Genomic DNA, 14,339 nt, shown 5'->3' with positions numbered 1-14,339 from the left:
GCCCCGCGACACAATTTTTACAATCTCATAAATGATTGTTATTCTTTTTATATGCTCTCAATCCCCCAGTGGGTGACTTAGTTGCGAATCCGTCTCGCCTAAGTTTAAAAAAATCCTACCGAGTGGAGAGCAACCCTCCCACTCGGGGGCTTAGCTGCAGTCTAGTACTCGCCACTCGGTTGGTCACCTCATCACCACTCGGCCGCCCCGCGCGTTGCCACTCGGTTGGTCACCTCATCACCACTCGGCCGCCCCGCGCGCCTTCAGACAGCTAAGTCATTTTACATTCTGTTATTTTCGTCTTCCCGAGTATTCCGTAATTCACACATCACGTTCACTCGGAGGCCACGCCACCAAGTGTACCTCTACGCTCGGTTGCTTATTTTCACATACTTGCTTAGTACTGGTTATGTGACTCCCAAGTCCAACTTCCATTTTTTCGCATACATCATTTACGAACACCAGGTATCGTTCTTCATTTCGAGTTTGCATCGGTCCTCCTGGGCTGCAACTCAGTCGAAACACTACACTTCCGTTTTATTTGAGCTAGTATCCCAATGAGTTCAGTCGGATCCGCCGCGTCGACAAGTTCGAACGGATCCTTCGGTCTTTCAGACTCTTGCTGGTTAACCAGCAAGCCCCTTGCACTCCCAGCGGGTGTCTATGGGTGTTATTCACACAAATCATTTCAGCACACATCAAATTTCCTCAAGAAATTATTGTGTTGACTTGTGCCATTTTTTACACAAGTTACGCGATCACTCGACAGCCTTACGCGCCACAACACTGACCTTGTCCCTCTGTTGACTTCAAACACGTTCGACCAACCCCTCTATGAAATTCTCTTCATCGTATCAATGATATAGACCTCGTCGGGCATGAGACAGATAAGTCCCTTTCATAATTAAACTTCACACTTCACTCTTTTGCGAGTTTACCTCTTTCGAGCATCACTCGGAAGCTTCTCCTTATCTTTACCCAAATCCGACTCGATGAATTGCAAATCATCCATTCAAGACTATATTTCTCATATTCCGGCATGTCCGTTGTCGAAGCCTGTAGTATGCTCGGGGGCTACGCCGCACTCGGGGCCTACACCTCATTTGAAATGACACTCGCCTGAGTGGTCGAGTACTTCATCACCAGTCAGATCCTTCACTTCAACAAGTGCATTCGATCCGCCACTTGGACAAGTTTTATAATCACCCAGATGCTCTGCACACCATCTTCTTTCCTACTCAGACTCAGTTGTCACGACGGTCTTGTTGCGTCGCAACCACACCAAACTCGTCACTACATAAGCTTCGAAAGCATTCGACTAAGTCCTCCGAGGACCATTTTCACCGTCCGGTGACACACGACTTCGCCTTAGCCGCTTCGCGCGCCGCCACTCGGTTGTGCACGTCTTCACCACTCGGCTGCCCCGTGCATCTTCACTTGGCTAGATATGTAGCCCTACATTCGACCACTTCACACGTCATCACCATTCGGCCGCCCCACGCGTCGCCACTCGGTTGCGCGCGTCTTCACCACTCGACCGCTCCGTGCATCGTCACTCGGTTGTACACATCATCGCCCCTCTGCCGCCTCGCGCATCACCATCAGTTGGACATGTCTTTACCTCTACACCCCCAACACGGGAACGGCTAAGTTACTCATATGGTCAAACCTCATATCACACTCTGTAGCAAGTTTACCCCCTTCGAGCATCACTCGGGGGCTACGCACGGCAGTTGGCCATGTCACCCTCAGAGGTTACGCCCATTTGGTCAACCTGTTGATCACATCAGGAATATTCTTCTGACCATACATGCTCGGTTCACCGAAGATCTATAAGTGAAGCACGTCCACTTGGATAAATACCCCTTTCATGCAAAAGGGTAAAAATGAAGCACCATCACTGAATCGTACATGCTACCTTACTCGTCGAACATCGTTCGTGCAACCACCTCGTTACGCATCCATCCGATTGATTCAATTCCAGACAAAGATATTTGCTGTGCCAACTGCCTGGAGGTTTACCGAGAGACTTAAACCCTCTGCCAGACTCATCTAGTCCGACAGAGGCTCGGGGACTACACCCAGTGGGTGCACTCAGCGTGCCCCCACTGGAAAAGAACTCAGAAAGAAACATTTTGCTCGATGCAAACCCATTTCCAGTACTACTCGACCTCCGAGTCAGAGAAGAACAAGTTCGATCAGTAACAGCTAAGAAGAGTTTTAGTTCTCTCATACCCCCGCCGACTGCCCGCAGTCGACGGCGGTCTCGGGAACTACACCCAGTGGGTGCACTCAGCGTGCCCCCACTGGAGTAATCTCCACTCGGTACGGCCTGACCAGTCCGAGTGATGAACAACAACAAAAAGACAGGCTCTAAGACTCCCGCCGACTGCCCGCAGTCGACGGCAGTCTCGGGGACTACACCCAGTGGGTGCACTCAGCGTGCCCCCACTGGAATGGTATCCACTCGGAACGGTCCGCCCAACCCGAGTGACGGCCAAACAACAAAAAAGACATGTTCCAAGCGTGAAGAAATTCCAAGTAATCAGTTACTCGATGTAGGCCCAGCTCCAAATCACTCCAAAAAAATATTCTATAAGGCGAGTTTAACGCTCCTCCATGGACCTGTTTTGAGCCTTCTTCTAGGACTCAAAGTGTGAAACTCACAAGTGTGGATCTGAAACCGACTCGTATTGACGTTCCTCCGGGATAAGAATGGCATCTCTCTAAAAGAGCAGTCCATGTGTCAATCTGGTTGCACGGATTTAATGACATGCCCATACTCAGATCACGAGTTAAACCTCTCCCGAGAGATGAACGAATGTCACCAAGTTGCTCCTCACAGACACTTACCTCGATTAGTCGGGAAGCATGGTGCCGGAATCCATTGAGATTTTGTTCAAACCTTGGTTGTCTGAAAGCGCGGCGACATGTACCGAGTATTTCTGTAATCACTCGGACCAAACTGTGTCTTACACCAACTCGTTCTGCAAAATCGCAATCGATTCGAGGGCTAATGTTGGGGATATACATAACAGGTAGGCCCACGAAGGGTCGAAATATCATGAAGCATGGGGTCCACACAACATGTGGGTCCAGGTCAATTTCATACAGACACACTATCCACTCGGATAAGCAGCATACTATCCACTCGACCAAGCAACATACCATCCACTCGGATGACGGTTCACCACTCGACCGTACGACTCACTCGGATATACGAAGACCAGCAGGCAGCAAGGCAGTCGGCATCTTTCTAATAGTGAGGGCTTAATAGCGGGCTGGCATTATGGCATTCATACCCCACTTTGTAACATAGGAGGTGAGGGGGTGGCGCACTCTATATAAGCCACCCCCCACCACTAGACTCGGGAGTTTTTTTGCTTCCACCTCTCTCTCTTTTCACCATTAGTCTCATGACTTAGCTCAGGCATGGGGATCCGTTCCTCTCTCTCACACACATATTGTAATCTCCGGATATATCCTCAGATAAAACAAAGCCTCTCCGGAGCACGAGACGTAGGGTTGTTATCTCCACCGTGAGAGGCCCGAACTCGCTAAAACCACCGTGTCACCCATATGCATCTCGATAGATCATGCTCCGTTCTCCTACCCCTCTCTTACTGTCAGACTTAGAACCACGACAGTTACTACGGCCAGTTCAAGTTAGGGCGAAGGCGGAGGTGTCTAGCGAGGCATGGTGGCGGCGGCGGACGAAGGGGATTGAGGATGAAGGACGTAGACGCGAGTGGATAGGGATAAACGTCAGTCGTTGAGAGCGTCCGGCCAGGTAGCACCTGGCCCACGTGCCCGACGTATCAAAGGGATTAACTGGGATCGCACGAGGCCCCCAAAATCCCGAGGCCCTCGATCAAGGAAACCAACACACCGTCATGTAAGAAAAACCAACTCGGCCGAGAAATCCCGCCCCGGTTCATCAGCCTGATCTGATGCGAGCTGTCGCATGCCCCGAGAAATCGGCAATCTGAGCGCCGCCTTCCCTCCTCGTGTCTCGATCGTTCGCCGCCTCTTCTCCTCCCCCAGAAGTGCCTCACGTCTGATCTCCCCTCCTCCCCACGGAATGGCGGATGGCAGTGGACCAACGTTGAAGGCGGATCGAGCCTGGCCATGGCGGCATGGCGTATTGACTCCCCCAGGTCTCCTCACTCATCCGTACGTAAGATCTAAAGCACCTTTTTATAATTCCTTATCCTAAATTATCGTGTACAGTATATTTTACATCTAGGATTTGGGTTTCAGGCAATTCTTACACCAATGGTAGACAGTAGCCGTGCTCATCTTCAAAAAAAAAAAATCTATTGTGCTTCAGTCTGATGTTTTGGTATCTAGTCCGCGCTCCTTCTATTCACCACTCCCGCGTCAATTTTCCTCAAACTATGTATCTCTTCTGTTTAGACAGCATGGCAGGGCGTGGTGATTGAGCTTTGATTTCTCTCTTCGGGCTTGGGGTTAGGAGGCACAATCCAGTACACCTCAGCATCGCGGGAGAGTGGTGCAGCTCGGTTCATGATGGCAGGGTGAGGTGAGTTAGTTTTGTAGTTTTTGAAGTGCTTAGTTTGATGAAATAACGTAGGGTACCGAATTTATATTTTTTTTGTGATTAGTTAATTGCACTTAAAATTACTACCTCGAGCAACCTGGATTTTGCAACCTTTGGACTTTTAGCACTGATATAGGGCCTGTTTGGGACTGCTCTGCTCCTTAAAATTCAACTCTGCTCCGCAAAACACAAGCCAAACAGGGATAGCTCCACGATATGCCACTCCGCAAAATACTAGAATCTGGGGTACAACTCCTAGTTTTTTATGAAGCTCCTCAGGAGGTGCTCTAAAAAACTCTAGAAGCTGGAGTTGAGTGGAAATTACCCACCACTGCCACCAATAAGTGGATACCCCTTCGTTTCTCCGTCCTCAACCAATCAAATAGATCATTTTCACCAAATTTCTCATTCTTGAAGCTAGAGCTAGATGGAAGCCAAACATTCTCTTTGATAGTGCTACAACTTCTGCTTGAAACTGCTCCAAAGTAAATTTAGTGGAGCGAAACTGATTTTGGTGAAGCGGAGCAGTCCCAAACAAGCCCATAATATGAGATAAGAAAGTATGCTTTACTTATGTTAGTTTGTTAGCATATGAAAATTTCAGAATTAAGGGCCTCAATTTGTGTTTCGCACCGGGGCCTCAATTTTCTGGAGACGGCCCTGGTCTTGTGACTTCTTTTCTCCTATAATGTAAAGGCAGAGCTTCTGCTGTTCACGTCAAAAAAAAAACAATTCATAATCATAAAAGGAAAAGAATGCAATGTCAAAGATCCAAGGATCGTAAACAGGTTGTCATTCAGGAACACTCCCCCTTAACCTTGCAAACCACAAAGTCGTTTCATATCAACTCTATTAACATATTTCTAGAAATAAGGAACTTGGCTAGGATTTTGTAAACAGATCAGCGAGATACGCATGACTTCGTTTGCAGAATATCTTTATTCTAGAATACTTCGTTTGCATAATATCAATCTCCTAATTTTTCTGCAACTCATGAGCATAAGATAATCTTTGTTTGTAAACTAATCTAGGCGTTTCAGAAGTTATGTGGATATGCAGCAGAGAGCCAGAGAGCTTGCAACACTGAATTCAGCCTTTTTTTTCGCTTGAGTACTGTCCTTGGTATACTAGCGGAACAATCTTTGATCTTTCATTGGCTCACTCAAGAAACACCCAATGACAAACAATAGTCGCACATTGAGTTCTAATCACATCATATACAGCACGAGCACGCGCACAATGACAGAGGCACCAACGAACAAAAATTTCCAATCTTTTTACACACACCACCAACATCGCCAGGATCAACAGGGAAACGCCCGCGAGCTCGATCCTCTATGAAAACTCGAAGCGCATAAGCAGCTTTACCGAGCGCAGCGCCTCGCCGTCGCGGGCGTAGAGCCTGACGGAGCGTATCCCAGACCGGAGCTCCCACACCGGCAGGCAGGTCTGGCCGGCGAAGTCGTCCTTCTGGTGGTTGTCGGACTCGTGCACCTCGACGCGCAGCAACGCGAGCTCTGGCACGGACAGCGGGAACTCGAACTCGTGGTCCCACGTCGGTATCCAGTTGTCCATGATCACCTTGGTCTCCTTCATCATTGTGTCTGCAACCACTCCTGCTATACCCACCTGCACTTATTTTTCAGACGTTAGACATACATTTCTTCAGTAAGTAACTACATCACATTTCATCTCACTGATCAATTATCTGATGCACGAGGCAAGGACTGACCCTTGCATAAAAGTCTGGTGGCGAGCACTTGTCGAAATGCGTCTTGCGGAAGTCGAATCGCCATCCGTCTCCCATGTAGACAGTCACCTTCAGATGGCAGCAGCATTGAGAAGAAAACAAGTTACATACTGAAGTTACTGTAGCAAATCCGGCAAATAGAAAGTATTGCATACTGGCAGCAATTTAGCACGGTGTGTGGTAATTTTTGTTCGTGTGGTTCGTCATAAAGGAAATAAAATAAAAATCACTTCACCTTGAGCCTTGTCTTCACTGGTAGTTTGGATCTAGGGTCAAACATTTTATCCGTGTTCATAAGAAAATCAGGCTTTTTCACATAACCACAACCGCCATTTGCCCGGAACATCCCTTGAGTCAGCCATAGTTTCCTTCCATGGCCCTGCGGAATGTCAGAAAATTTTAAAGTCAAATGGGGCAACACATTAGTTTCGGTAAACTCAGTTTTTTAAACAAATAAGATCAATACTGCAGAAGCCGGAAGAAAGTGATAGATGCTACCTGCATGTTTGCTGCAACCATCTGAGCTCCATATCTCCATCCCATCAGTGGATTGTAATTGGATGAAGTAATGCGCGTTGTCTTTGGGAAAATCCGTAGCAAGTTCCTCTGTGTAAACCTGAAAGAAAATTACCGAAGATTTGTTAATCTATCGTATTAACTAAAATTTTATTCAGCAAGCGTTGAAGAAACAAAATGTCATACAAAAAGACACTTAAATTCATCTCACTTTATAATTTCAGATCCATGAGTAATGGTGGCCTTCTCGTATGCCGCCTCCCCCAAGCTCATCCGAGACACTTTCTCGGGATCAACCTTGAGATCCTGATCCATGTCGTGCTTTCTCCGGGTGAGGCTGATTGAGATGAGACTTTTATACTCCCCGTTAACCCCCAGTTGTACCTTCTTCTCCATCTCTTCATCCTCTTCCACATACCGGTAGTTGTCCTTCTCTGAAACCTGCACATCGGATTCACAGCTGTTACATCATAGACCTGAATATATTTAGTCTGTTCTAGTGCAAAACTTGTGACATTTCATCACTGTATTTTAGGCTTCCAATAATTTTTAGACCAATGTAATAATTTAAGTAAATTCCACTTTTTACCCCTGGGTTGCGACTTTCTAAGAGATTTCACACTATTAAAGAAAAGTCTTGCTACATTTTTTATCTTGTCGCAGATTTTACCTAATTTTATTATTTTCACCAAACTGAAAAACTGGATCTGACTGTCTAGTCGGTTGTCACATCTTCCCGACACATGCATTTGTCTTGTTAGTTTGCAAAAAATAATGAAATAGGGCAATAGTCATCACAAAGCCGCAACTCAAGGTAAAATGTCGCAAAAGGAAACAAAACGGGGTAAATTTTGTCACAAGATTGCTACTAGAAGGTAAAACCTTGAATCTTGTTTATGATTTAGTTATATATTTTGTCAAAACTATATCATTACTTATATATTTCATATTTTCCACACGTAGAAAGATAATAAAGGGCAAGTACTGCAGAATGGAGACCATGCCAAGTAAAAGAGAATACCTGGCGAGCAGTAGCAACCTGAGCCTTGTTGTCGGGAATCTCGTCCCCCCACACACTCTCCTCTGCGCTACCATTTTGGGCCTCCTCCTTGCTACTCTTGGTTTCAAGGTACTCTTTTGGCGGTTTGGTTGATATGATGATCTTGCCCCTGAGGTCCTCGGGGGAAGGGAATACGGGCATTGCCTCGGACTCCGAGAGGTGGAGCAAGTCCCCAAATGTCTCCTTGATCATCTGCGACATGATCAAACACGCATTGTCATCATCGATCCTCCAAAAATTGCAGGGAAATTCAATGCTCTTCAGATACTGTTTTAAACTTTTTCTCCCAAAAATATATTGGAATGCTAAAATCCGACGTTAGATTTTTAGGCATGGCAAACCGAATGTTTTTTATGGCAATCTATATTGGCGTGAGGATGGCAAATTTAGTTTGCAAGCACGACATTTCCTGGCAAAAAAAAAATGAACTGAGCCGGATTTTCATGCTTGCGAATTAAACTTGCCATCTTCGACAAACATAACCTGCCATGAAAAAATGTTCGATTTGTCTTGCCTAAAAATCTGACGTTGGCAGGATATTCAGGTCCAAAATATAACTCCCATAAATAAAACATTTTTAAAATGCTCCAGCTTAATCTGGCCTTTGATAAGGCATGACATTTTATCGAAGACAAACTAAGGTTCACCGCAAAGAGGAAAATAAGACAAAACTAAGTTTTGGCATTTTTTTAATTATCAAATCTCCCCATGAATTTCGGAGCTGAAGAGTGCAGATGAGGAAAAGGCCAGTATGGTATTGGGGAATCCGGGGAACATACCTTTGCTACTTTGGCTTGAAGATGCGGAGTGAGGTGATCTTCGAGGGTGAGGATAACGGGGTATGGGGAGGAGACGAAGGCGTGCTCCTTGACGGTCTCCAGGCATTTCATTAGGTCCACCGGCGACGTCCATGTCCTACAAAACGCAAATCCACGTCACGTCGCTGGTCAAAGGTTTGCCACAACGGCCACCGCCATCGGTCGCCGTCACCGGCCGTTCGTGGTGACCATGCACTCTATCTCCGATCTAGTCGACGGTGAATCCCCCAAAACATTCCGTAACTTGGGCCTGTAATTGGATTAATTCTATGGTAAGTTGGGCCTACGTCAACATTGATCTCTGGCCATTTCAACATGATCCTGTAATATAGTTCCCTGAACGTCGTTGTTGATCAATAATAAAGTACATCAAAGTTCTCTATAAAAAAATCGTCTTCACTTACTTGTCAAAAAATAAAAAACTTCGCTTTCACTTGTTCTCAGCAAATAAAACTCTTCATTGTCAATTGTTCTCAAGAAAAAGAAACTTCACTTTCACCTTTTAAGAGGTTCACACCATTAGGCTTAAGCTGGCCCTGGTGTCATTCAGAACACCAAAACGTGCCAAAAAACATGCTGTCGTCTTTGATCACGTTTTCTCTGGATGAAGTAGACGTTGTCTTCAGCCTCATCATCATCGATCGACATCTAATCATGTGTTTGTTCTTGTTTCGTTTTCCATCGGATTGCGGACGATTGAATGACCCATCAATTTTTTCAGGGGTGTATGCCGAGCCCGAGTGTCGTCCGGTAGCCGATTTTTTACCAACAAGTGCAAGTGAAAATAAAAAGTTCATGCGTGCAACTGGTACCTGCCGTGGAGGACCTCGACGTCGTCCTTGGCGGCGTTGGGCCAGAGGTCGAGCTCGATGACCCTGACGCCGTCGCGGAGGGCCTTGGCGATGGGCGCCTCGCTGCACCCGCTGCTCAGCTGGTTCCCGGTCAGGTACGAGTTGTGGCCCGTGTAGATGAAGTAGTGCGACAGCGGCAGCCCCATGTCATCGTGAACCTGCACGCACGCACCAAATTCGGTAAATAATCCAACTGTGAGATAGCTCCCCGGTACCAACTGTGAGATAGGCGTATATACGGCCAAGAGGAAAGTACGGTTGCAGCTACCAAATACGTCCAATAATACGCAATCATACGTCCACATCGGACAGGTCAGAGTCGGGCCGATCGACGGATCCACGCACACAACCGTCCAAACATTCTATATGGGCCACCTAAATACTTAAATTCATATGATTTGATTTCTGTGCTATATACTACTCCCTCCATTCCACAATGTAGTGCTTCCTCTATCCCCGTGTTTCAACTTTGACCGTAAATTTAACTATCAAGACCGATTGTGGCGGGAGCAAAAATTATATCAGTGAATTCGTATTCGAAAGAAGTTTTCAATTATATATTTTTTTCTCCTGCCGCAGTTAGTCTCGTTGGTTAAATTTATGGTCAAAGTTGGACCTCGGGAAGCGCGGGCGCACTATATTTTGAAATGAAGGGAGTACTGAACAAGTCATGATATTTTCCAACAAATTAATTCTCTCTGGGACTTAAATAGCTTTGGCGGTTGAGGAAAGAATGTTTCTGAGGAAATGTTAACCAAGCCAATAATTTAGCCAAGGATCTACACATATAAGTGGGGCACCCAAACATCGCTATTGAACAATTAATTCATTCCGCAAAAAAGAAAGAATAACACGAGAGCTGAAATAAGTTATTTCCAGCATTTTTTAGGCAGACTTTTGCTTTAGCTCACCGGTCATGGTTCAGTATATATGATAGTTTGGTTGGACAAATATCTCGCGAATGAAGTCTGGGAGGAAATGTTGGCTACCTAATAATGTAGGTGATTTAATGGGAGCGTTACGTGTATATTCGTTTTTTTGGTCCATGTAAAAAAGGAAAACTGTATACCGAGTTCAACAAAGTTGAAGGGTCATGCTTTTCTCTAGCACGTATTCAAGTTTATAGACGAATGCTATTTTGGTCTGTAGCTAACTGAACAATAATGATATAATATATTTTCTTCGTTCTTTATCACTCTGTTCCAAGAGCAGTTGCAGCTAGATCATGTATGTCCAATAACAAACCCGCCCACACTTCAAGACCAGACCATGTGAGACCCATAAAATTCTACACAGATGACGAGCTTGGTATCCAAGCATGTCCATCGAATCATTCATGCTGCGGTGTTGACTGAATTCTTATTTGATGCTTTTATATTGACTTGTTTTTCTAGACGGAAATAGATGTACGTACCTGTTTAAGGACGCTCTAATAATGTGATCAACATCCCATTTCATCAGGGCACTTTTTGATAAACAAATAATCACTAGACATAGTGAGTTAGGCAACCAATAACACTAGCTCAAAGCGTGGGGGCAGGTGATTTAGTTCACTAAGCACCTACACCTCCTGTCCTTTAGTTGTTTAACCTCACATGTTGCATGCATGATCGTTTTAGTGATGCTTTTTAGAAAAAGCTTGAATCTATATATACATGTAAATGTTTGCGGAAACGTGGGAAGTGGTCCAATTTTGATAGCTTTATTCACTGCCAGCGGGTCGAAACTGCTGCAAAGTGTAAAGTGTTTGCTTGTATATAAGCGGAACATTATCCCTCGTCCAACAAGAGCAGATAAGCTTAAGAACTCTGCTGATCCTTATTCGACTATAAAGTAGTTTTAGCTCTGAACTGATAGAGTTACATGCATATCATGAAATTTAAAGTTGTGCAGAACTCTGTGTAGTTTCAAGATTTAGAAATGTAGCTGTGTAGTTCTTGCAATATCATCGCACACGAATTTTAGAATGTTCACCTACCTAATTGGCATGGAATCTAAATCCTACGGCTTGTATGGCCTGACTCGTATTTCATAACTAAGATTTGACAGATTCTCTATCAAGTTTACACAAGAGATGCCCTTCAATCAATCAATCAATCAATCGCATAATTTCCGAGAAAAGAAAAACAATTCTCATGATGATGATTACTAAATGTACTAGCTAGGTCTCTCTGCCAAATAACCGAGAGAAGCAGAAACAAAAGACAGAAACCCTTGTGGCTAGTTAGAGCTAGTATGCGGAAAGATCCTAATTTTGGTGTCACTCTCTAGCACGGGGGACATCGCACAAGCTGATGTATGATCCATACACGAGGGACATTGCACATGTGCCTAACCTGTTTATCAACAGTACTCGTGACTCAATTTATGACTATGGTGCACCATGTTGACATAAATGGAGGAGCTGAATCATGTTTGCAGAAACCACCCCATTTCTTTATAAAATCATGATCTACTCGACTTTGTTACTGGCCTAGCCATATCTGACCAGCAATCAATCAATCAGCATAAGTGATTTTAAACAGAGAAATAAATTAGTCAGCCCACTATTAACCAACATGTTTAGAACACTCGATGGCACCGCAGAGAACCAAGTTTATGTAATTTACCAGTAGAAAAATATTTCAGGATCTTTGTGCAATTCAAAGCATGGAAAATCGTAGAAGCTGTTTCCTTGGAAAAGTTCTCTCTGACATTTTTTAAGGAAGAAGATAACAGTTTTGATTAGTACCGGCGGATGGATAGAGGTGTAAGCACTAGGCAGGTGGCGAGCTTACCCCACGGCGAGGATTGAGGGCGGCGTTGGCGTCGCTGCAGAGCCACCGGTGGAAGCCCTCGACGGTGAGCCCGCCGCCCTTCTTGAGCAGCCGGTGCTCCGCCGCGAAGGCCAGGACCTCCCTCGCCGCCGCCTCGACGTCGTCGTCGCCGGCCTCCCCCTGCACCTCCCGGAGGAACCTCCTGAGCGCCTCCTCCCCGAGCGCGCCGCTGCCGCCGTCGGCGCCGGCGTACGCCTCGAACACGTCGCCGATGGCCTCCGACGGCTCGTTGGACGCCGGCCGGAACCGCCGCAGGAAGCAGCACACCCTGTACGTCGTCATGGCCGGGCGGCCTCGCTCCACGGCACGGACGGATGTATTCGCCCTCTGGCTATGTACAGGTAGAGTGAACTGATTCTGGTTTGGCGCGTCTGTGGGTGCTAGCTAGCTGGTGCACATCGCTCTGCGTATATGGTGTGTGTGCGCGCAAGGTCTCTTCTTGTTATGTATCCACTGCCGCGTTGGTTGGCGACAATATTAAAAGCAGCTCGTCAGCAAAAAACAAGTACAGGTGTAACAGGTAATAAAAATAATCCAGCGTAACACTGACACGTGGCTCTAACCTCACACGTTGTCCCCTGAGGCAAATTTTAATGTTTTAACCCTTTTCTGAAACCTATTCGAGATTTGACCCTAGTTTAAAAAAAATTCAAGATCTGACCCTTTTGCTACCGCCAGAGTCCATGGCGGTAGGGTCTAACAGCCTACCGCTAGGGACTTTGGCGGTAGATAACATCGCTACCGCCAACCGGGCTGATGGTAGCCTGCACAACCCTACCATCAAGGTGATTGGCGGTAGGCACGAGCACATATTGTGTTCAATACTTAAGAGGTTTTTGGCGGTAGGGCATGCAACCCTACTGCCAGAGACCTTGGTGGTAGGCTGTTATGCCCTACTGCTATGGCCCCTGACGGTAGCAAAAGGGTCAGATCTCGAATTTTTTTTAAAGTAGGGTTAAATCTCGAATAGGTTTCAGAAAAGGGCCAAAACACGAAATTTAGCCTTCCCCGCAAAAAAACCCTCACATGTTGTCTCTTGCATGCTGGATGAGACTGTAAAAAACGCACGAATAGAAAGAACAAACAGTGGGAATGTCATGTTGATTGATTTGGATCCTAGTCCTATAAGATTTGAATATATTTGATTGTATCACAGAAAAATAAAATATTTTTTCTTAGATCTTTAGGTGAATACTAGATTTCTTATGGAATGTAGTAGTACATATGGTTCCTTAGAGAAAAATTGTATAGGATTCAATCCTATGAATGAAAGATCAATGCAGAAATAAAAATCGTAGGACTCTAGTCCTCGGAAAATTCTATGAAAAATCCTTTGAACCAAAAAGGCCCTGAAATTTTGCATAGAAACATAAGCCGCCTGTAGTCAAAGTTTTGAAACTTTGAGAACTATAATAGCATGTATGAGAGTATAGAAATTTATCATGTGAGATATTTTACTTGAGACTACAAAATAATGTGTGCCACATATTTTTATACTAATCTTCAAAGCATTTTTTAATTAAAACCATGTAAAATCAAAGTCGTACCTTGAAGTTTGTGAAAAATATAACTTGCCACAGAGCATTCCCAATATGGACCCTCAAATCACCCGCATACGTCCATACTACATGGTCCGAACGCATTTTGTCATTCAACGCGGTCCTGTATCCATCCGCGGGCCGTTTCGCATATAATTTTTTCTGCAAACTAGAATCAAAGTAGGGGGTGGGAGAGGGGCTTTGCGGGCATCCAAACCACTACGTGCGTTCGGCAACCTTACCCCACCCAAAATCCTCTTCTCGTGCTTTCCGTTCAACAGACATGCCGCTTCCCGCGCCGCATTCAAGCCGGCCAAGAGCATTGCGTGCGTCGTCGGCATTGGCCACGGCGGCCCTTCGCATCGCACAAGAGGCAATGGACCGGCTCCTCCATAAGCACCAGACGACGGCCGAACAAGGCTTCGGGGA

At 45.6% G+C, this 14,339-nt stretch overlaps 1 protein-coding gene across 1 annotated transcript; it reads right to left on the bottom strand.

The window, feature by feature from the left end:
- Nucleotides 1-5,686: 5,686 nt before the first annotated feature.
- On the bottom strand, nucleotides 5,687-12,792 carry LOC119363080 (phosphoinositide phospholipase C 2-like). The gene is made up of 9 exons (XM_037628387.1): nucleotides 12,334-12,792; nucleotides 9,518-9,714; nucleotides 8,667-8,802; nucleotides 7,849-8,079; nucleotides 7,039-7,268; nucleotides 6,810-6,927; nucleotides 6,547-6,690; nucleotides 6,294-6,380; nucleotides 5,687-6,190 (listed from the first exon to the last, which is right to left on the bottom strand). Exons 1-9 carry the CDS (start codon nucleotides 12,652-12,654, stop codon nucleotides 5,897-5,899), a joined length of 1,758 nt encoding a protein of 585 aa, XP_037484284.1. The 5' UTR covers nucleotides 12,655-12,792; the 3' UTR covers nucleotides 5,687-5,896.
- Nucleotides 12,793-14,339: the final 1,547 nt, after the last annotated feature.

The sequence above is a fragment of the Triticum dicoccoides genome, chromosome 1A (genome assembly GCF_002162155.2).
Source record: "Triticum dicoccoides isolate Atlit2015 ecotype Zavitan chromosome 1A, WEW_v2.0, whole genome shotgun sequence".
NCBI classification, from domain to species: domain Eukaryota; kingdom Viridiplantae; phylum Streptophyta; class Magnoliopsida; order Poales; family Poaceae; genus Triticum; species Triticum dicoccoides.
The sequence above is the reverse complement of the archived record's forward strand: the minus strand, read 5'-3'. Positions and strand labels throughout refer to the sequence as shown.

Excerpts from the sequence above, each read along its gene's own strand:
- LOC119363080 (XM_037628387.1), bottom strand. The coding sequence starts at position 12,654 with ATGACGACGTACAGGGTGTGCTGCTTCCTGCGGCGGTTCCGGCCGGCG. Across the intron at positions 6,928-7,038 it reads CATGGATCTGAAATTATAAA|GTTTACACAGAGGAACTTGC; the intron begins GTGAGATGAATT and ends ATTTTCTTTCAG. Across the intron at positions 6,191-6,293 it reads CACCAGACTTTTATGCAAGG|GTGGGTATAGCAGGAGTGGT; the intron begins GTCAGTCCTTGC and ends AAATAAGTGCAG.